The sequence below is a fragment of the Hoplias malabaricus genome, chromosome Y (assembly GCF_029633855.1).
Source record: "Hoplias malabaricus isolate fHopMal1 chromosome Y, fHopMal1.hap1, whole genome shotgun sequence".
Taxonomy (NCBI): Eukaryota; Metazoa; Chordata; class Actinopteri; order Characiformes; family Erythrinidae; genus Hoplias; species Hoplias malabaricus.
Window position 1 is genome coordinate 49,421,623 of NC_089820.1, and position 21,136 is coordinate 49,442,758.

General features: G+C 38.0%; 1 protein-coding gene across 4 annotated transcripts; it reads right to left on the minus strand.

Moving 5' to 3' along the window:
• Positions 1-1,204: 1,204 nt before the first annotated feature.
• LOC136677605 (palmitoyltransferase ZDHHC1-like) lies at positions 1,205-20,199 on the minus strand. Of its 4 annotated transcripts, none has more exons than XM_066655170.1 (11): positions 19,516-20,199; positions 18,012-18,262; positions 17,383-17,558; positions 16,860-16,961; positions 16,235-16,362; positions 15,981-16,136; positions 14,018-14,139; positions 11,184-11,272; positions 6,671-6,788; positions 4,012-4,114; positions 1,205-2,629 (listed from the first exon to the last, which is right to left on the minus strand). In XM_066655170.1, exons 1-11 carry the CDS (start codon positions 19,544-19,546, stop codon positions 2,088-2,090), a joined length of 1,818 nt encoding a protein of 605 aa, XP_066511267.1. In that variant the 5' UTR covers positions 19,547-20,199; the 3' UTR covers positions 1,205-2,087. The 4 variants fall into 4 exon arrangements, with proteins under 4 accessions (XP_066511267.1, XP_066511269.1, XP_066511268.1 ...); XM_066655172.1 differs by having other exon boundaries at positions 6,677-6,788; positions 18,012-18,265; XM_066655171.1 differs by having other exon boundaries at positions 4,012-4,111; positions 18,012-18,265.
• Positions 20,200-21,136: the final 937 nt, after the last annotated feature.

The window sequence follows — 21,136 nt, forward strand, 5'->3', positions numbered from 1 at the left end:
GCTATTTACAGGGGTGTAATTGCATTCTAATGCTAATATATTATCATTATATTGGTGGCATAAAATGGTATTAAAAAAGACAGTTAAATAATTTATTTAAGTGCAATATCTTGACCCCCCCCCCCCCCCCCCCCCAAAAAAAAAAAAAAGGTATATTGTGACATTTACTAATTTACTCTTTCGTATTGGGGAGACGAGGCCACAGCTGTTCACTGAAAACCATTCCAGGTGACGACTTCATGGAGCTGATTAAGAAAATGCCAAGAGTGTGCCAAGCTGTCATCAAAGCAAAAGCTTTGAAGAATCCAAAGTATAAAACATATTCTACTTTGTTTAACACTCTTTTAGTTACTACATAATTTCATATGGGTTCCATAGTGGCCCAAAACAAAGGAAACCCTCCGAATGGACTTGTCCAAACATTTGACTTTTGACATTTGATCCAAACGTTTTTTTTTTATATATATATATATATATAAATGCTCCTTTTACAAAACACAACCCACTTTCATTTTCCTCAATTACATTTGTACTGAAGTGGTGACCTCTGTGGGGAGGTTTATTAAGTGTTAGAGCCAAAGTAAGCTAAACTTGAACTTACATAAGAAAGGAGTATTTTCACTGGCAAAGGTCTTCCTATCACAAACTTCCAAAAACATTACATTTAACCCGATGCTTTCACTTCCCATTTGTGCCACATCAATACCCACAGAGATGCAGTTATGCCAGGGATTTCATGCTGTGGCCTTGTAGAAACCCTCTGCAGAAGGCAAGAGATGGCTTTCAGCAGGTAAGCATTCAGGCTTCATAGTGCATGAAGTGGAGATGGCTGGCTGAAGGCTAATTTCCTCTTTAGTCTTGCATCATTACATCGTTACACAGAATGGAAGAGTTCCAACACGTTCATGCCAGAGCCATGTGAGATCATCAGAAGAGGTGTGTGCAGCATGAATGGAGGATTTTCACCAACTCCCATCTGTCTCCAATTAAATTGCCACAATGCCTCCACCTTTCTCGAGAGCGTATTTATTTTAGTGGCATGTAACTATGGCAATGGTGTGATTCTTGTGTTGTTCAGAAAAAAAATCACTATACCTTTTCACCTCAGCTTGCTTTGCCATGAATGCACTCGTGAGACTCTCATCTGGGTGCATCTCTCAGAACAGAAAATAAGCAGGCCACTGACAGTGCAAGGCTACGTCAAGCGTCAGCTTTTATTGAAGTTGCAAGAAGTAAAAAAAACATTGGGTTAAGGGATTCAACAGATCACAGTGCTGTACAAGAAAGTGAATTCTGCAACCACAGTCACAGACAACACAAAACAAGCAACTAACTGGACACCACATTCTTCTTTATGCTTAGATTATTATTGTAGTTTTATGTATTTCAACAATACAATAATAATCACAGTAAAAGGAGGAGTGCCTAGCAGTTTAAAATTGCAAACACTGTATTCTGAGGCCTGTATTAGATCCCAGTTGCAACCCAGAAAATATCAGCAAGTTTTAGTTAGTACATGTGCAAAAATAAATGGAACTCGGCCAACTCCTAAAAGAATGAGTGTCATGTTTAATGATTAAAGGGCATATAAAATGTAAAAGACAACTTATCGGTGAAGAAGACTGTTCATTTAAATAAAACAATGCTTTGTAGTGATGTGCACACATAAGAGAATAAGAAATAAACACTGGGCTTACAAAGCAACAGTCAGTCTGGTAAAGACCATACACAATATTTGAGCTTTGGCATTCAATATGAATAAATAGTTGATTAAAAACAGTGATAAATAAAATGATAAAAAATATGTAACTCTGCAATGCTACAGAGATGTTATAGGAAATTGAAATAAATGAAATGCCAAATGTCTGCAAAGTCCTCTAAAGATCCAAGTCCCAATGCCTACATTCAGTGGTGTTTGCATAGGTTATCAGAGGCTTCCGGTGCTACATCAGAGACTGTAGTGGATTCATTAAATTTTTTTGCCCAGACACAGCTTGTCACTAGTCAGTTTTTGAACTTCCAGAGCATTCAGGGCTGATCCTACTAAGCCCCCTTGCCAGTAGAGAAATGATTCGTGATTAGTGTTCTCAGGCCAGTGGGGGGCTAACAGTGAAGCTTGGCCTAGGCTGCTCCATGCTTTTCTTCTTGCTTGTGTGCTTGCGTTTCCCTGCAGAACTCACTTCATCTTCTGCTCTGCCGTCCTCTATAGATATGGTTGCATCCCCACTCCCATGGCTAACAAACACAGAGGGGTTCTGGGAAGCCATTTCAAAGTGCTGCTGTGTGGACTTTCGAGCTGCTGCTTTCTTCTTGGTCCTTGGCTGGGGTGAGGGCAGGGGTTGGGCAGCTGTGGGAGGAGGTAAAGCACGCTGGGTGGAGGAGGATTGAGTAGCAGCAGCAGCAGCAACGGAGATTGGGATCGGAGCCCCTGCGAGTGCAGCAGTGCCCAGCCGAGCCAGTGCTACAGGAATCTCCTCCAGAGACTCTGCGGAATCAGAATGGTACTCAGCTGGGGGGCCAGCAGCTTGTACGGGGGCCAGTGGGGGCAGGGTCACCCTCAGAGGGAATGCAGGGAAAGGGAGGCGCTGGCTTAGGGATGAGGACAGAGTGGCAGCAGCTACTGAGGAAGCTACAGGACAGGATACACAATAGTACAAGGTACAGATGTCACTACAAACAATATAACACAAACTAGTGTACAGAAGTACACAATACATTAAATTCATGAAAGGAATAGATGGCAAAAGAAATGTCTGCCTGAAAATGCTTATATTCTTGATAGACAACGTGGTTTGTACTCCTTTGTACTCAAACTACTTCTTTAAAATAAGTAGACTACTACTGATGAAATAAATTTGCCTGAACACAATAGTAAAGAGGAATAAGAAAATCGGACAATCAGCCTTTCATCTTTTTAAATTTTAAATTAAAAGATAGAACAACTAAGAACTGTAATGCCAAGGTGTGCAATACCAAACACACACACCTATAAAACAATTAGTAGTAACACTGAATGACTCTCAATGCAAAGATCATAACTGTGCAAACAGCATACCTGTGTTCAAACACCATAAATCAAGGCACATAAGAGAACAACTAACAAAGAACGGCTCACACACTGGAAATACAGAAGGTGGAGATGGAACATTAATCTGCTCATTAAGCTTTCATCCTGCACTAATTCAATGCTAAATAAGTGGTTTTTAACGTCTATCTAATTACAATTATTACAATCCCATATTTATTAAAGTAATGTTTCACCAAAAATCTAATCTACACCATAGTCCTGGGTGTTTTTTTCCCCTTTTTTAGCATTGTAACAACAAAACTAAAAAATAAAATTTTGTACAACATTTATGAAAACCTATTGTGTTTTGAGCAAGTTTTAGGCTTTTCTTTGTGAAAATGTTTGTGCTTGTTTTATGCTCATAGCTCCAGCAATAAAACGCAAAATTGGAAACCAAACGTGATAGAACACCTCTGATTAAGTATAAACTGAGTACATCTGGTAAGACATCTGTGTAAATTAGATTTTTCTCCACACCATTCCTTGAAGTTGAGTCTCAATGTGACATATGACAAATAAGGGAAAAATATTTGGACCCTAAAACTGAACACAAAGGTGGGAAAAACTGGTACATTATGCAAACTCAATATTATTACTAGAAACCTTTGTGCAGAGAGTAGCATAGAAACATAGCAGAGATTCAAAACCATATCAATCAGCACTGCCATGTGAAATAAATATAGGTCAGTTCAGCTTTAAATGTAAGAGTCTGTTAGCTTTTCTCTGTAGGTGTGGTAGTGTGTGTTTGGACTTTATCTTACACAATAAACAAGGCATTTATGGAGGACAGTGGACAAATGAATCTAAATTATGGGTAAACAAATCTAGTTCAAATAAAGCTTAGAATATCACTACGCTTTCTTTCAACACAATGACGAAAGCCGTTTTAAAGAAATAATGGGGTTTTTCACAGACCATGAGTATGTGTGTTTTGCGTGCCTTACCCTGCTCAACAGAGTGATGTGCAATGGCTCTACTGGTGCTCGTCTCTGTGACTCTGCCATTTATCACTTCAACTGGGATTTTACGCACTTTCTTTTTTTTCTTCTAGAAAAAATAAGATATTTTAATAAATATTTAGCCACTTTAAGACACAACAATCATCATCTGGGACATTAAAAAAAAGTGTTATTAACATACACAAAATAAAGCCATAGTTTTATCTATAAAAAATGAAAGTAACTGATTATTATAACCATACACAAGATGTAAAATATCCTATGCCAATCCATTAGAGCTTCACACAGTGCCCACCTCACTCTCTTCCTACCTGCAGCCACAAAAAAAATCCTGTTATCACCCAGTGTTCCTACACCTAACTACTAAGGCTGCTGTGGCTGTTTAGGATCCAGTCAGCAACCAGCAACATCTAGCAACATTTAGGTGTCCTAGTATCCTACACCTACCCACTAAGGTTGCTGTGGCCATTTATGGTCCAATCAGCAACCAGCTACCCTTAACACAACTAAGGTTACTCACTGAGCCCAGCCCATTACCAAAACCACCCACTGCATAATTAGCTCGTCACAGGGGTCATCAGGTGGGCACCTAGCCTCATTAGTGTTTCACTGAATTAAGCCCATGACACCTCCTGAAGACTCAAACTACCACCCTCTGAACTAGGTTTACAATCCTACCTTACCCTTAACCATCAACAACCGTAAACCCACACTGGCTTCCTTGGTGACTAAGGCCATACCTAGCCCCATTGTCATCGTTAAAGTATGCTCAGTGCCACCATGTGATCAAAAACCACAACAGCACCTCTACAGTCATAATACATACATGGCCAAAAATGTTGGCCCCCCTGTAATTTTCCAGTAAATTAAGTATTTTATTGCAATTACACTTTTATTCCTTTTGTGTGTATTTTGTGTATTGTGTGAAACAAAAAACACAGAGGAAAAAAGTCAAAATTGATATAATTTTATGCAAAATTCCAAAAATGGGCCAGACAAGATTATTGACACCTTTTGAAAATTGTGTTTAAATAACTTTGTTTCAAGCATGCTCATTTAACCTCTGTGGCAAGAAACACATGTGAGCAATATAAAAATCACACCTAAAAAAACATAAAAAGGAGAGAATTTGACTCATTCTTTGCATCATCATGTGTCTGTGTGTGCATCACTAAGCGAGGAGAAGAGAACTGTCTGAGGACTTGAGAACCAAAATTGTGGAAAAAAACAACAATCTCAAGGTTCCAAGTCCATCTCCAGAGATCTTGATGTTCCTTTGTCCATGGTGCGCAACATAATCAAGAAATTTACAACCCACGGCACTGTAGGTAATCTCCCTGGACATGGATGGAAAAGAAGTTTGACACAGGATAGTCTGGATGGTGGATAAGCATCCCCAATCAAGTTCCAAAGAAATTCAAGCTGTCCTGCAGGCTCAGGGTGTGTCAGTGTCAGTGTGAACTATCCGTTGACATTTAAATTAAATGAAACACTTTGGCAGGAGAACCAGGAGGACAACACTGCTGACACAGACACATAAAAATACTAGACTGCAGTTTGCCAAATGTAAATGAGCAAGCCAAAATCCTTCTAGGATTACGTCTTGTGGACAGATGACACCAAGATAGAGAATTTGGTAAAGCACATCATTCTACTGTTCACTGAAAATGGAATGAGGCCTACAAAGAAAAGAACACAGTACCTACAGTCAAATATGGTGGAGGACTTCTAGCAGGATAATGGCCCCCAAAATACTTCAAAAGCACCCAGAAATGGATGGAAACAAATTGAACTACTGTGGAGAGATCTTAAAATTCCTGTTGGGAGAAGGCACCCTTCAAACATGAGAAACCTGGAGCACTCTGCAAAAGAAGAGTGGTCCAAAATTCTAGTTGAGAGGTGAAGGAAGCTTGTTGATGGTTATAGAAAGTGATTGATTTTAGTTATTTGTTCCAACCAAATATTAAGTTTAGGCTGCCAATAATTTTGTCCGGCCGATTTTTGCGTGAAATTATATCAACTTTTTTTCCCTCTGTTTTTTGTGTTGTTCCAATACACACAAAAGGAATAAACAAAACATTTGTAATTGCAATAATTTTCTGGGAGAAATACTTAATTTTCTAGAAAAAATTCAGGGGTGCCAATACTTTCAGCCATGACTGTATATGAATTTTAACAATTACGGTCAGAATCTTATTTTTTTTTAATTGATCTCAGACAAATGGTTTCCATAGCTGTAGATTAATCCTGTACAGCACTTTGGAGGTCCCCTTGCCAAGTCATCTCTATTAAACATTTCAGCACATGTACGTTTGTCCAGTTTGAATAGCCAGCTTCAGCTTTTCAACACGAATGATGTTAGGACACTGACTTGGCGAATCTCAATACAGCATTTGTTCTGTCTTAGTCACTCTGCTGTCCCAGTCTCGTGTGTTTTAGGTCATAGAGTTTCTCTAGAAAAGCAAGTATCCAAGATTCTGCTTTCTGTTTACACTGCAGGGTTTTTAGGTATAACCCACAAATGTTGAAATGTTTTGATTAATAAGGCTCTGCTGTTTGAAAAAACAAATTCACGGATATTTCCCCCCTTTTGGCTCCCAATGTAGTGGCTGTTCATTTTGTATATGGAACTGGTATATATAACCTGTACGTTTTTGAGTGGATGTGGTGCTGGTTTCTGTTCTATGGAGTTTGGAGGGAGTAGCTCTTCTTCAACCATTCTGTCAGGTGAACATCTGACTCTGCCATTTCCAAATATCAACCTAAAGACAAACAGATCACAGGTATATAATACACTTTAAGCCTAACACATTAATATGTGAATCCATATTACTAAATGGCGGAGGATATGAGAGAAAGTGAGAGAAAGAGAGAGTAGGAAATGTAAGAGATGATTAGTACATTGCTGTATACATTATTACATCACTAGGCTCTGTAAAAAATGAATTATGGGAGGAAATTGTGGCCAATTATTAATGTAAAAAATACAATTAAATACAGGTGCTGGTCATAAAATTAGAACACGTTGATTTATTTCAGTGATTCCATTCAAAAAGTGAAACTTGTATTATACTCATTAATTATACAAAGACTGATATATATTTAATTTGATGATTATAACTGGCAACTAATGAAAACCCCAAATTCAGTATCTCAGAAAATGAGAATATTGTGAAAAGGTTCAATACTGAAGACACCTGGTGCCACACTCTAATCAGCTAATTAAGTCAAAACACCTGCAAAGGCCCTTAAATGGTCTCTCAGTCTAGTCCTGTAGATTACACAATCATGGGGAAGACTGCTGACTTGACAGTTGTCCAAAAGACGAACCATTGACACCTTAGACAAGCAGGGCAAGACACAAAAGGTCATTGCTAAAGAGGCTGGCTGTCCACAGAGCTGTGTCCAAGCACATTAACATGTGAAGAGATGTGAAGGGAAGGAAAAGATGTGGTAGAAAAAAAAAAGTGTACAAGCAATAGGGATAACCACACCCTGGAGAGGATTGTGAAACAACACCCATTCAAAAATGTGGGGGGAGATTCACCAAGACTGGACTCCAGCTGGAGTCAGTGCTTCAAGAACCACCAAGCACAGATTTATACAAGACATGGGATTCAGCTGTCGCATTCCTTGTGTCAAGCCACTCTCGAACAAGAGACAGTGTCAGAAGCGTCTCGCCTGGGCTAAAAACAAAAAGGACTGGGCTGCTGCAGATTGGTCCAAAGTTATGTTCTCTGATGAAAGTAAATTTTGCATTTCCTTTGGAAATCAAGATCCCAGAGTCTGAAGGAAGGCAGGAGAGGCATAGAATCCATGGTGTTTGAGGTTCAGTGTAATGTTTCTACAGTCAGTGATGGTTTGTGGTGCCATGTCATCTGCTGGTGTTGGTCCACTGTGTTTTCTGAGGTCCAAGGTCAATGCAGCCATCTACCAGGAGGTTTTATAGCACTTCATGCTTCCTGCTGCTGACCAACTTTATGGAGATGCAGATTTCATTTTGCAGGACATGGCACCTGCACACAGTGCCAAATCTACCAGTACCTGGTTTAAGGACCATGGCATCCCTGTTCTTAATTGGCCAGCAAAATCCCCTGACCTTACTCCATAGAAAATCTATGGTGTATCATGAAGAAGAAAATGCAATACGCCAGACCCAGCAATGCAGAAGAGCTGAAGGCCACTATCAGAGCAATCTGAGCTCTCATAACACCTGAGCAGTGCCACAGACTCCATGCCACACTGCATTGCTGCAGTAATTCAGGTAAAAGGTATTGAGTGCTGTACATGTCCATACTTTTCATGTTCATACTTTTCAGTTTGCCAGCATTTCTAAAAATCCTTTTTTTTTGTATTGGTCTTAAGTACTATTCTAATTTTCTGAAATACTGAATTTGGGGTTTTTATTAGTTGTCAGTTATAATCATCAAATTAATAGAAATAATCACTTGAAATATATCAGTCTGTGTGTAAAGAATGAGTATAATATAAAAGTTTCACTTTTTGAATGGAATTACTGAAATAAATCAACTTTTTCATGATATTCTAATTTTATGTCCAGCACCTGTTTAATAAATATAATAAATGTATATATAATGTCCTGACATCAGCAGTCACACACAGTGCAGTGTTCATAATGGTTTTATTTTTTGTCCTGATTGCAACAATACTAATGACTGAAAAGTGCTGGTGTCACATCATAGAACTTATAAACCTGGTATTACGAATAGTCCACTGTCCTATCCGGACTTGGAACTGTAACTGATAAACTGTTGAGAGCTGTTTGAAGTTTGAATATTGTTTGTTTTAAGCATTGTGACTCATTAAATAATTACAGTTCAGTTTTAGTGCTCCAGGAAATTGCCAGATTAAGCTTCTGCATATTACACTTGAGGCTACTCAGACAATCAGCTCTCTGCGTTATGATGAGCGCTGTGACTCAAATGAGTAACACACACAGGACAGGACTCCAGACATCGCTATCCTGGGACCAGTAAATATAGCACAAGGGACATGATAAAAGCTCTTTTGGGACACTTTCGGGATGACAGTGTTGTGTGAGGTAAAACCAGACACATTAAAAATAAGGGAACGATTACCGGTTGAAATAATCTCATAATGCTAAACATGGATTCTATTTAGGTCCAAACAGAATGAAGAGCCTATCAGCTTGCTGTTAACGGATAAAGTCCCACCCATCACCAATAAGAGCCAATCAGATTGCTGGTTATGGAAAAGCCAAAAAGTCAGCTGCAACTGCAAAAGTCATTAGGGACTTAAAATATGTTTTTTTTTTTTTTTTTTTTTTTTCCAAAATCATCAATTTATTGGTATATTTTACTGGAAATGAGAAAAGGACATTTTATTTAGAGTACTTGTTACTTATAATTATTCATAAATCTTGTTTAAATATATTGAAATGTAATTGAAAATATCATTTGATTTTTCAGTTGTTAACTACATAAAATGACGTTATAATTATAAGGCTTTTTTAATGTACAGGGTATGTAGGTTATACGTTTTTCCAGACCTTGGCTTAGGAAAATTTTCTCCAAATGGACCTTCATGAATTTTAATTACTTACTCCTGTTATTAACTTGAAAATGGCTTATGATTTTAATGTAGGTTTTATAAAGCATTTATACATGAAATTAAAATTTAGAATCAGTAGATAACATTTCTGCTACAGTTACAATCTCTTTTCTGGGAAGTTTTTAGACTATATTTTCCAACATTTATTTGTGGATTTCATAGCATTCAGCTACAAGAGCATTACTACTGTCAGGTACATGTTTATCTCTAGATCACAGATGTCACTCCAATGTCCCAAAGATACTGTAGATTCATCACACCATACAACACAGTTCCAATTTATACCCTCTAGTCCACACTTGGCATTGAGCATGGTTATTTAATGCTGTTCCAGAGCACCCCAACTCTTCCCATACTTTTCTGTGGAGATGGACCAGCTGGATGTGCATTTTTACACATCTGTATCCTCAATGGGTGAATATTAAAATTGATGAATTCAGTAATTATTAAAATGGTCTAAAAACACTTGGACCTGTCGCATAAATAAACAAACCAAGAGCCGAGCAACAAGTAAATATAAAGTACTGACCAAAACAACTTAAATTCTTGAAAAGGAAACTGAATATAGCTCTTTAATTGTTTTGACCTTTCTGCATTTAATGACTGTTACAGTTGAGGTCAGCAACAGTGGTTCTAAACATGTTTTTCTTCTTTTAATTTGCAGTGTGTCTTAAAAGTCATGGGAAAAGAATCTGATTTGTGCCTTCTGTTTTCATAAAGAAAGCGGTCACCATGACAGCACTATGAAAACCTTTTTGTCACTGGCACAAGATTACCTTTAACATTCCCTTTCATTTGTAATGAGCCACATTTTGAAAAATAATTCTTGAAAAAAAAGGGCTAAATACACAAACCCAAGCAGTGATATGCGTGAACAGAGATCCATTTATGCATTACTTAACAACAACAATATGACATCACTAATAAGGACTAACGGATGTAAAAATGCACATCACTGGCAAAAATGGCAATAACATGTTGTCTGGAAAACCAAAGCCTAGTATCACACCCACAAGTCACTATCACAGTTCTGTGGACCATATCTTTACACATTTTTACAGTCTAATAAAAGATTTTATGTCACTACTCTTGAGTCCCACTGATTTCACACTGGGCCTGACTGAGGAACCTTATAGCATAATGGCTCAAACCAATAAACTTACATTACTTGCTCTTTTATGAGTCATTGTAAAAAAAAAAAATCAATAAACCATTAAGCCCTAGTTCTTTCAGAAGGGTACAGGATGGATTTAAGTTAGGTCAACTAAATCTGGGAGAGCTGAACTCAGTGAGAAAGATTAAAGGCAAAAGCTTAAAATGTGAGATGCTGGGCAGTGATGCTTTGTTGTTGGATCCAATGTATATTTAAATATGCTCCATATTGAGCTTTCACTCTTTCATTTACCTTTTGTATTTTCATTCATTCGTAATTAATAACGTGTTTATTTTGATATCTTGTACATATAATAGCAAAACCCATCTGCTAGGCTTGGGATCAATGCATCTGTCATTCTTGATTGAATGGGGTGGCATGGAAGAGAAATAAACATCCTTCTCAGACTTACTCAGGTCCGCGCTGTGAACGCATGATGGTAGGATCCTCTACTTCCATCTCAGGATTAGTGTAGCCAAAAGTTCCAGAGTAACTCACATCCTGACAAAAGAGTTAAGGGAATGGATTTCAAATGCATTATTTAAAAAAAACCCAGAATAACTATTTTGAATGAAAAATAAACTGATTTTGAAGTCCAGGTATCTTTTGACAAGACATAATGAGATTGAATATTGAACTATTTAAAGTTTGTAGTTGCAGACGCTACAGTGTGGATGTTCACAACTAGTTAAAAAGCAAAAACTCTAGAAAATATGCACAAAAAAATTATTCAAAGCAGATTAAGAATAGCTTAACCTTAGATCAGCATTTCATGTGTGATATTTTTAGTATGAATAGGATAAATTACACGATCTATTAGGCCATGCATTACAGTGATTTCACCACAGGAGGACTGCCTTATTTCTCAGGCCTTTGCCATGTTAAAAACTCCTGTAAAAGGAGCCTCTGCAGCCTCTTTATAAGATTGAACAACCCCATGAAATATCACCCTGCTGTGTTTGCTTTAGGTCAATTTAGTACTGGAAGATATTGGCTGTTTATGGTAATGATTCGAATCAACAGAATAACCATATATTAACTGTACTGAGATCACTTTGGGAGGTGGTCTCTGTTTGGGACTTCTGTGGACAAGAGACTGTGTTTGTTTGGTGCATTCACCTATTCATAGAATATATTCCAAATCAATTTTAGCTCACTAGAAAGGCTGCAGCAGGATTATAACTCAGTAAATGCTCTTTTGTTGCCCCTGGTTTGGCACATACATGCAGTGTGGTATATGTGGAGGTTCAATTTGTCACCTACTTAAACAGTGCAGTGACAAATCTGACAAAAATGTTACCATAGCCACAGAACCTGTTGTCTGGAGATGGAAAAGGGTCAGTTTGAAAATCTTTAAATCTGCAGCCTAAAACATCCAAATCTAACTTCAAGAGTAGATTTTAGATACCACTGGCTTTGTTGTGTACTTACAGTACTGTCTGTACTGATTGTGTTGGGCAGATACAGTGACTGCATGGAAGGCGACTGTGAAGTCCAGCCCCACACAGCTATCTGCTCAGTGCCCTTAAATAGTTCCAAAAAAATGATGGAGTCATCAACACACCCACCCACACCACCCTTCTCTCACAGACATGTTACATATTTCACAAGTGCATCTTATGTAACAGGATTTTGTCAGATACTTAGTAAAAGCACAAGCTATAAAGATACTTGACCATCAAGAGTTAGAAGCATTTCTATACAACATATTACATTTCTTAGCTTCACATACCCTAGTATTTCCAAATTATTAGTTACCGCCATATAAAAAGTTTTGGTTTTATATATTGTTGCTGTCCAATTGAAAACATGTAACTTCTTTTTTTGTGGATTTTTAGTTTACTACATCATTTGAACACAGCAGCTGTCCTTCACATTGTGGTGGAACATCATGATGAACGAGCCAATAGAAATGCTTCAAAATTACTAGGAATAAAATCTTTTAATACTAACTTCCGCTGAAAGTAGATCATTTTCGTCTCCTGTAAAGTCGCTATTTTGGGAGATACATGACTAATTGAACAGCGAAAATATGTAAAAATAAAACATACAAATATATTATTAACCTATGGTTATTTCTGATGGTTTATTCAATAATGTATAAAAATAATATAGCAATAAATAGCATATTGTAATATGCTAGTTTTAAGCTGTGAGACTATTTTTAATTTTTAAATATGCATTATGCATATTGTTTATTGTTAACCATATACTTTTTTCCACTTAGAAAATCAACAAGTAATCTGACCACGAACCATCAAATTTTGCACATGACTGTATCACCTTTTTTGCGGTTTGCAAGCAAACATACCTCAACCATGTCTCCCCTCATCTCTAATTTCCAAGAGTCACATTGTCCCTCTAAAACAGGAAGTGAACTAATGGCATGTGTGCTCATTTTCATGGTCCAGTGGGACCTCAATGTGCCGCCCATGTGAGATTTTCACTGCCACTTGGCAAAGGGATTTTTCTGAGAAAGTGCTAATTGCTCGCCAGCAATGCTGTCTCCTGGGCATGACACTTCAAAACAATCAGGTTACCATAGGCAACACCCTCTCACTGCCCCAAACCCCAGGCAACAGTGACCATGGGCAACACATGATTCCATATTTCACTTTGGCATATTGCTTTACAGGGCAATGATCTGCGCCATAAAAAAATCAGTTCAATCTTAGTGTCAGCACTCACTCATGTCCTTTTACAAGCGCAAAAGTCTGAATCACAGCCTTAATGAATAGTAAGGATGTATCCTTTTCAGTGGGTCTGGCCAAAGGTTCGGTGTTAACAGGTTCTAATTAATGATTTAAATGGATAAACGCAGGCAAGCTTGTCTGTAATGAAGACAGGCTCTACATTCTTACCCTTAGTCTGTCACCTACTAACAAGTCAGAGTCAAGAGTCTCTCACTTGTAATGAAAAGATGTCTCTGTATTTACATATTAGCATATTAGATTTTCTGCACAGTATTAGTCATTGTAGTTACAAACTAGACTCTAAATAAATAAACACATAGACGGTCCAGGCATAAGGTAATTGGTCTGCTGCATGCATTTGCATTCTCATTGCAAATAAAAATATGATATAACATTTTTGTTAAATGAATAAATAAAGGCTTAATCTAGGTCATTGAGCATTTTCACATTAAATAAAAAAATTGTTATTGTATATGACACTATATATTTGGAAGTTAAATAAACAAATGGACAAAACAAAAAGGTGATCTGTGGCCTGCGTTTGCACGTTTACCTTAATGAGATTCACTTTGGGAACTCTAGGTTCGGTCCCTGAGGGGCCCTTACTGCTGTCCCTTGGATCTTGTCGATGCCTCTGTCGAACTATATAGTCATAAGTACTCAGCCTGTTCCACACTGAAAGAGGAAAGAAAAGAGAGGAGTTCAAGATCACCATCATTATTCCTTAACCTTATGAGATTATGAAACCTGTATCTTGAAGGTGTTCATTGGTAGTGTATGTAATGGATTATTATTCTACATTCTCACGTGTTGATTTTAATAAACAGAACTGCTCCTTTGCCCCCTAGTGGCACATAGTCTCAGTCACAGCATGTTACTTTTTTCTACTATTAGCTGAAGTGCCACTTATCCAACATTTTATCTCCTACCATATAACACTCTCAGTTATATAATATCATACATATTATTGAGTATACTAATGTATAAAGCCCAGATGGTTCTCACTGAAGCACTTCTCATTTCAAACAGTTTGGGGTATCACTCAGTTTATTAGTGATGGTAAGAATACGTTCTGTTACCTCAACATAAGGTCAGAATCAAGATGTTTGCCCACCACATAAAACATAATTCATCACTGTCCAAACAAACAAAATAAACACACCAACCTCCAAAATGCAGCTTTACAGCTGAACTATAAAACCTTTCTTTATTTTAAATGCCAGTTAAAGTAATTTAACGTAACGTTCTGATCAAATATTGTTTTAAAAAATAAATAAAAACGTAAACATGTTAATAATTATAGGGTTTTATATTATAAATAAATTATTTTAGTTATTTTATAAAGGCTTTCTAATAAATTTAATTGTGCGCTACTATTGTACTTTTTCTTTCATTCATTCATTCATTATCTGTAACTGCTTATCCAGTTCAGGGGGGCAGTTATTGTATTTTTAATTTTGAAAATAAAATAAGTAGTTCTGTGAAAAACTGTGTACAAATAAAATGTATTGTTTTGATAAACAACGTTATTATGAGCTTTCGAGCTCAGAAGAATAATCTCCACTCCACTGTGAAGTGCAGCACAACGAACCAATTAGCAAAGCGTCAGCCCTGGTAACACAATCTAAATATGGCTCGTGTGAATCATTATGCTGAGGTACCATTAGAAAGAAATCACGGCTCCTCTAATGAGAACAAGAATGACTAAGCAAGCACCTGTTTTACAGCGTCAGCTGCAGGAAATTAGATCTGAACATGTTTTCATTATGTTAATATATTAGAGCAGAAACAAGGTTGCCCAAAAGCAAACATCTTCAAAACAATAAACAATAAACAGTGGTAATGGTGTGCCATCCAGGTCATGTAAATAGTGTCTGAGTGCATTTTTACCCAGTGTGCCTTCAAGAAATTAACCATTTTGGCTGGTACTGCTGTGTAGCCATAGCAACAGGCTCTAGCGCTAAAGCAGTCTGTCCAGCCTTAGCTAAATGTTATTCAACAGTGTACAGCAGACAGATCAGTTAAGCTGTCTGTATTCCAATTTCAGAGCACAGTGAAACACTCTCATATATGACATATGTGTACATTGTTAGGGCGGAAATCCAGCTGCTCTTTTGTTATAATACCACAGCTGTTTGTTGTGCTGATTCAGGACTACAGATGTTCTGGCTCTCACCTCATTTTTACACCCTAATACATTCAGAACCTGACAGATGTGTTATACAAATGATTATGCCAGATATAACCTAATTATCTTAACACAAACTTCAATATGAAAACATGTAAAAAGAGCAAGAGATTATAAGTATTCTATTAAAGAAAAGCTGGCACTTTTTACCAACAGAAAATTATTAGGGCATTAGTATGTTCTTAAATGAACTGGATAGATATTAGATCCTCAGACATGGAACTACACGTCCATAGCTGTGTTATGACTAAATGTTTTAGTGGAAACTTTTGCAGAACTTGCAGATCAATCAAACACTATAGGTAGAGGCAAAGAAAAATATGCTTACTAAGGTATATGTGGAAGCAAAGCAAATGGCCCAATAGCAGACTGGAGAGTAGCCCCAGAGCAATGGTTACTCCTGCCAGTGCAGGGATGGCTGGACCTGCTGTAGACACTGGGGCCACTGGCAGGAATACAAACCATACAACAGACTCGTTCTTGACTAAGACAAGAGACAGAATAAAGAGAAAAATATGAGTAAAAATGATGAAAAGTTGCTTGGCAAAGTTTCAAACTAACTGTCTAGCTGTGCAAGTGTACCTTGCTGAAAGTGTTTGTCAGATCGAAGTTTTGAGGGATCCAAAAAGAACTCGATGAAAACATAACTGGCAATGATGACCACTAAAAATATTCCAAACAGAGCAGATATGACACTGTTCAGGAAAAGCCTGTAGAGGAAAACGGAAGTAAAGGTAGAGTAAGTAAAAAATGTGAACCTAAAATAGCTGTAAATGAACATAAATACTGAAATAAAAACAGAATAGCTGTGATTACTTTAACCAGTAGTGGGAGTTATTCCAATGACTAAAAGAACTTTACATTCAGAAGACATTTATAAAAATTTCTTGACACATCAGTAACAGGCCTTTCTTGCTACTAAAACCCCTTTTTGTTTTTGGAAAATAACTGATGATGCCAAAATTAACATTTCAAATGTGTCACATTTTTATACTAAGATGGTTCTGGTTTTGTCTTTGCATAAAAGGAATGTATTTCCCATCACTAAAATATGTTGTACTCAGCTGTAAAAACATGCCAAGCCAGCAACTCATGATGGAAAACCATCTGTTCTGACATACTTTAAGAATCATAACATACTGAATATTCATTATTCACATTCCATTTATTCAAAATAAGAGTCTTCGAAGGAGTGAGGAAGTCTCACCAGTAGTTTCTGCTGCCCACACAGTTGTTGAGCCATCTACAGTGATGATCAAACCTGGCCACACACTTGTTACAGGCACTGCAGTGTTTGGACTTTGGCCCGCTAAAAACAGAAACACTGCAGTTAACACCATTACTAACAAAAATGAAGAGCTGACAGGAGCATAAACAAGGGATGATTACCATGTTTTACGGATATACATTTAACAATATAATGACATTTTATTATTAACATGATACAGTGTGAATAGGAGAATGAAAATATAATATTTTAAGTACACTTTAATATTTTAATACTTTTAGTAATAATATGTTTAATAACAACTACATGTTAACTCTAAAGTATAACTGCGACTCCAGTGTGTGCGGCAAGAGTACCTACTTCACACAGCTATACCACATCCCTTTCAAATTAACATAACACTCCCACATATTTAATTGTGGAAAACATCATCTACTTTGCTACAAATGCACAAAAAGTAAACAAATGCACAAAAAGGTACGGAGTGACCATCTATACTTACACATCCACCTCACAGAGGTAGCAGTGGCAGTTCTCAATCACATGTGCATGCTTGGTGCGGTCAAACACAGGAACTGGCCCCTTGTAGCTCTTTGCTCTGACATTATAGTCAGCAGGGTCGATGGAAACTGCTGTCAGGTGCACAAACAAGTGGCACACAAAGGTGATGCCTGTACACTGAACAATGTGTCAAAGCTTTCAAACCATTGGCAGTAACACTCTGTAAAATACTTGTTTGCTCTCGTTTTATAATAATTAAGAAAATATAAACAAGAAACCTGCCCTGGCAATTGAGTAACATTTGGGGTAAGGAAGAAACTATTGATTATAAATGAGTTTTTGCATTAAACTGAAAGTTGTATAATAAGCTTTCTTTTGGATTTTTCACTCTTTTAAACTACATTTTCTAACTCATCACACATTCCTAATAAGCTAGAAGGATGGCTGCCAAGCAAGTACTTCCTCTGTGATGTCATATGATGTGAAATGTCATAGCACCTTTTCAAACTGCTACTTATGCAGTGTCACAAATCATATTTACATGCTTTGAGGAAAACACAAAGTGCCAATACCTACATTAACTAACAGAAAATAGTGTGATAATACTTCAAACAATGTTTCAAAAGATACAATGTATCCAGCTGGGATCCAGTGGGATGGCAGCAATGGGACAAACACTCCAAAACCTGTGACTGCGAAGTAAAGGTAAAGAAGCCAAGCCAGCAGCTGGAAAGGATGTGGAGGCCAGCTCCAGCCATTTGTCCGAGAGCACAGTGGAATATCTCCGCGCCTGGGCTGCCCATCGCTGACTGGGGCAGTGCGGTTTGGGTTCCTACAGATGTCCATGGGAGAGCAGAGATGATCTTCTCCCACCAATGAGACTGCTGTAATATAGCGGAACATTTTTTTTTTATTCAAATTAGGGAAATTCATAAACAATCCAGGGCGGCATGGTGGCACAGCAGGTAGTGTCGCAGTCACACAGCTCCAGGGGCCTGGAGGTTGTGGGTTCGATTCCAGCTCCGGGTGACTGTCTGTGAGGAGTTGGTGTGTTCTCCCCGTGTCCGTGGGTTTCCTCCGGGTGCTCCGGTTTCCTCCCACAGTCCAAAAACACACGTTGCAGGTGGATTGGTGACTCGAAAGTGTCCGTAGGTGTGAGGGTGTGAGTAAATGTGTGTGTGTCTGTGTTGCCCTGTGAAGGACTGGCGTCCCCTCCAGGGTGTATTCCCGCCTTGCGCCCGATGATTCCAGGTAGGCTCTGGACCCCCCGCGACCCTAAATTGGATAAGGGGTTACAGATAATGGATGGATGGATAAACAATCCAAATTGTTCTTTTATCCATGTCATATTATATTTCATGTTTGTATTGCATTATATGAATCCCCTTAAATCAAAACGTATTCTATAAAGGAGATTTATGTCTTTTGGTATTACATGGAAAAATGCAATTATCTTAGTCTTTTGTAGACCAAGGACCAATTTTTTCACTACAAGGTGTATTTAACAGTATTTAGTGCTGTAGCCATCTGTGGCAAGCTAGCGCAGTGGGAGGGGTCACTGCCACACAGCTCCAGGGCCATGGGGACTTGGATTCACAGCATCACCTTGGTTCACAGTCTATTTGGAGACTGGTGTGCTCTCTACCCAGCCTCTGGGTTTCTGTACTCCTGGCGTTGGTTCCAATCTCAGATGTAATGGATGTTTGTGTCAGAAGGAACATTGTGAAACTTATGCAAATGTAATGTGTAGATCACCAGCCAGTGCTCTAATGTGGCTACACTTTGCAGGAGCATTAATGTGAAGCAACAACAGCGCAATGGCAGTCATAAAAATCTTGTTTTTAAAGGGTCCTTTCACCTTCAATATACATTATCAGAGGGGATTCGTATCTTTAAACTTTCACTCTAGAGGACAAGGACTGGTTGTGTTTGGAAACAAATAATAGTGGTTACATTTTTTTTTTCTGGTGGAAATGACTAATAACTGGTTAATGTTAGAGCTACAGCTGTAAAGAAGTTAAGGGAATACTAACACCAGCAATGACAAGAAAGGTAAATGATGGGATCACAAACAGTTATTGCACAAAAGCTTTTTGGCAATATAATTCAGAAAGAAAAACATCTTAAAACCTACCTATCCAGTTACTCACGGTCCACTGCATCATCCATTTACAGTTTAAATGTGCAGATGTTTTCTCTCCTCATTCATTAACATTAACAAAGTCTCTACATGCCAGATCCAGATCCACAGCAGCTAAAGGTAAGAACTCCGCATTGCTCTCACTTACAGCTTTCCCCACTTCTTCGAGGTGTCAGCAAGAGTTTCTGGGCAGTTTTTCCAGCTTCTCCATGGCCAGACATTAGTCCTTAGAGGCATTACCACCTGACTCCTAAGGGTGACCAGTAACTGGAACGAAGACATCGAGCCTGAAATAACCGCAGCATTTCTGGTAAAACTCAAAACAACCGAGCAGAAGCTACTGTCAATATAACCTCCACAACACATCCGTGACTCAGATGTCTCTGCATTAGCTTCAGCTAGATGTCACAGTGCTACACTGCTGCAGTTCGGTTTCGCGTTAAGTCAGGACTCGGAGCTATACTCCCACTAATCACACACCTCAGAATAAGGGTAAACATCACATTTAACTCGAATATTATTTTTATATCCAGTCTTTTAATTACAAAGCACCCATCGAGACGTGTTAACCTTATCGAAAATTCGACTAAAACATGACTTTCGTCGGAACTAACGGTTTATGACCGAGCCCAGGCTCCAGCAGCTGAACTCGAATCCCTGGCATGAATGGGCTCAGCGTACACACATCCGGGTACTCCTGACGGTATCTCCCCTACAGAATAAGAGCACATTCTCCATTATTCACCAGCTTTGGGTAAAAACAGAAAACAGTATATTCCGTTTCCAACACAACCCGATAAAGTGGATATAGCGTTCAAAATAAAGATTCTCACTCTAAATATATTCAGATGTATATTAATCTAGAGACAATTTCGTGAATCAATAGTTGTACCACTTTCACAAGCTCGTCTAATAAATCAGACCACTGCTACCTAAAAAAGACGAAGCAGTTCTGACAGAGCGCGAGGTGTTCCAATACCATACTGATTTCTTGGTGTTTGTTTTTTCAAATCTGTTTTTTGTTACGGTCCCAAGAACACAAACACTCGGGGATATCATTATAAATAAATAAAGCAATCTCTGACCTAATATTATTGAGAAGTGGTAGTCCAAAACTTTCTCTGTTACACCTGGGACGTCTCAATATCTATTTTTTTCTTTTATTAGACTTGAGGAGTAATCTGTCTGAGAGATCCTGCTTTTGGGACTTTCACCAGGGTTGTGTGATTTTTTTTTATCTTGGTTTATTTTCATGTTTGTTTGTCACCCCCTCAGTCTTTTTAGGGTCTAAACCTGTAGTTTTACACATTTTCGTGCCCGTCAAAATGGGATGTTAAAACAATATTCGTTGTGAATGTATATAGTGTGCAAACACAGTTTATTTCCAGAAAAAGACCCAGTTAGAGAAATCATCACTGATGATATAGAAGCGTATGAAAAGGTGGGACAAATTGAGAAGGTGTCCATAAACCTTAGACATAGAGTGTATATACAAATAACAGTCGTGAAGCTCGATCTTGTATGAAATTACATGGTTGCATTGTGTGTGCGAGTCCAGCAGATGGCAGCAACATCCAGCAAAAATCCTTAGAATGGCCTGGCCTTTGACATGACA

Excerpts from the sequence above, each read along its gene's own strand:
- LOC136677605 (XM_066655169.1), bottom strand. The coding sequence starts at position 19,546 with ATGATGCAGTGGACCGTGAGTAACTGGATAG. Across the intron at positions 16,962-17,382 it reads TACCTCTGTGAGGTGGATGT|CGGGCCAAAGTCCAAACACT; the intron begins GTAAGTATAGAT and ends TTCTGTTTTTAG. Across the intron at positions 16,363-16,859 it reads GTGGGCAGCAGAAACTACTG|GCTTTTCCTGAACAGTGTCA; the intron begins GTGAGACTTCCT and ends TTTCCTCTACAG.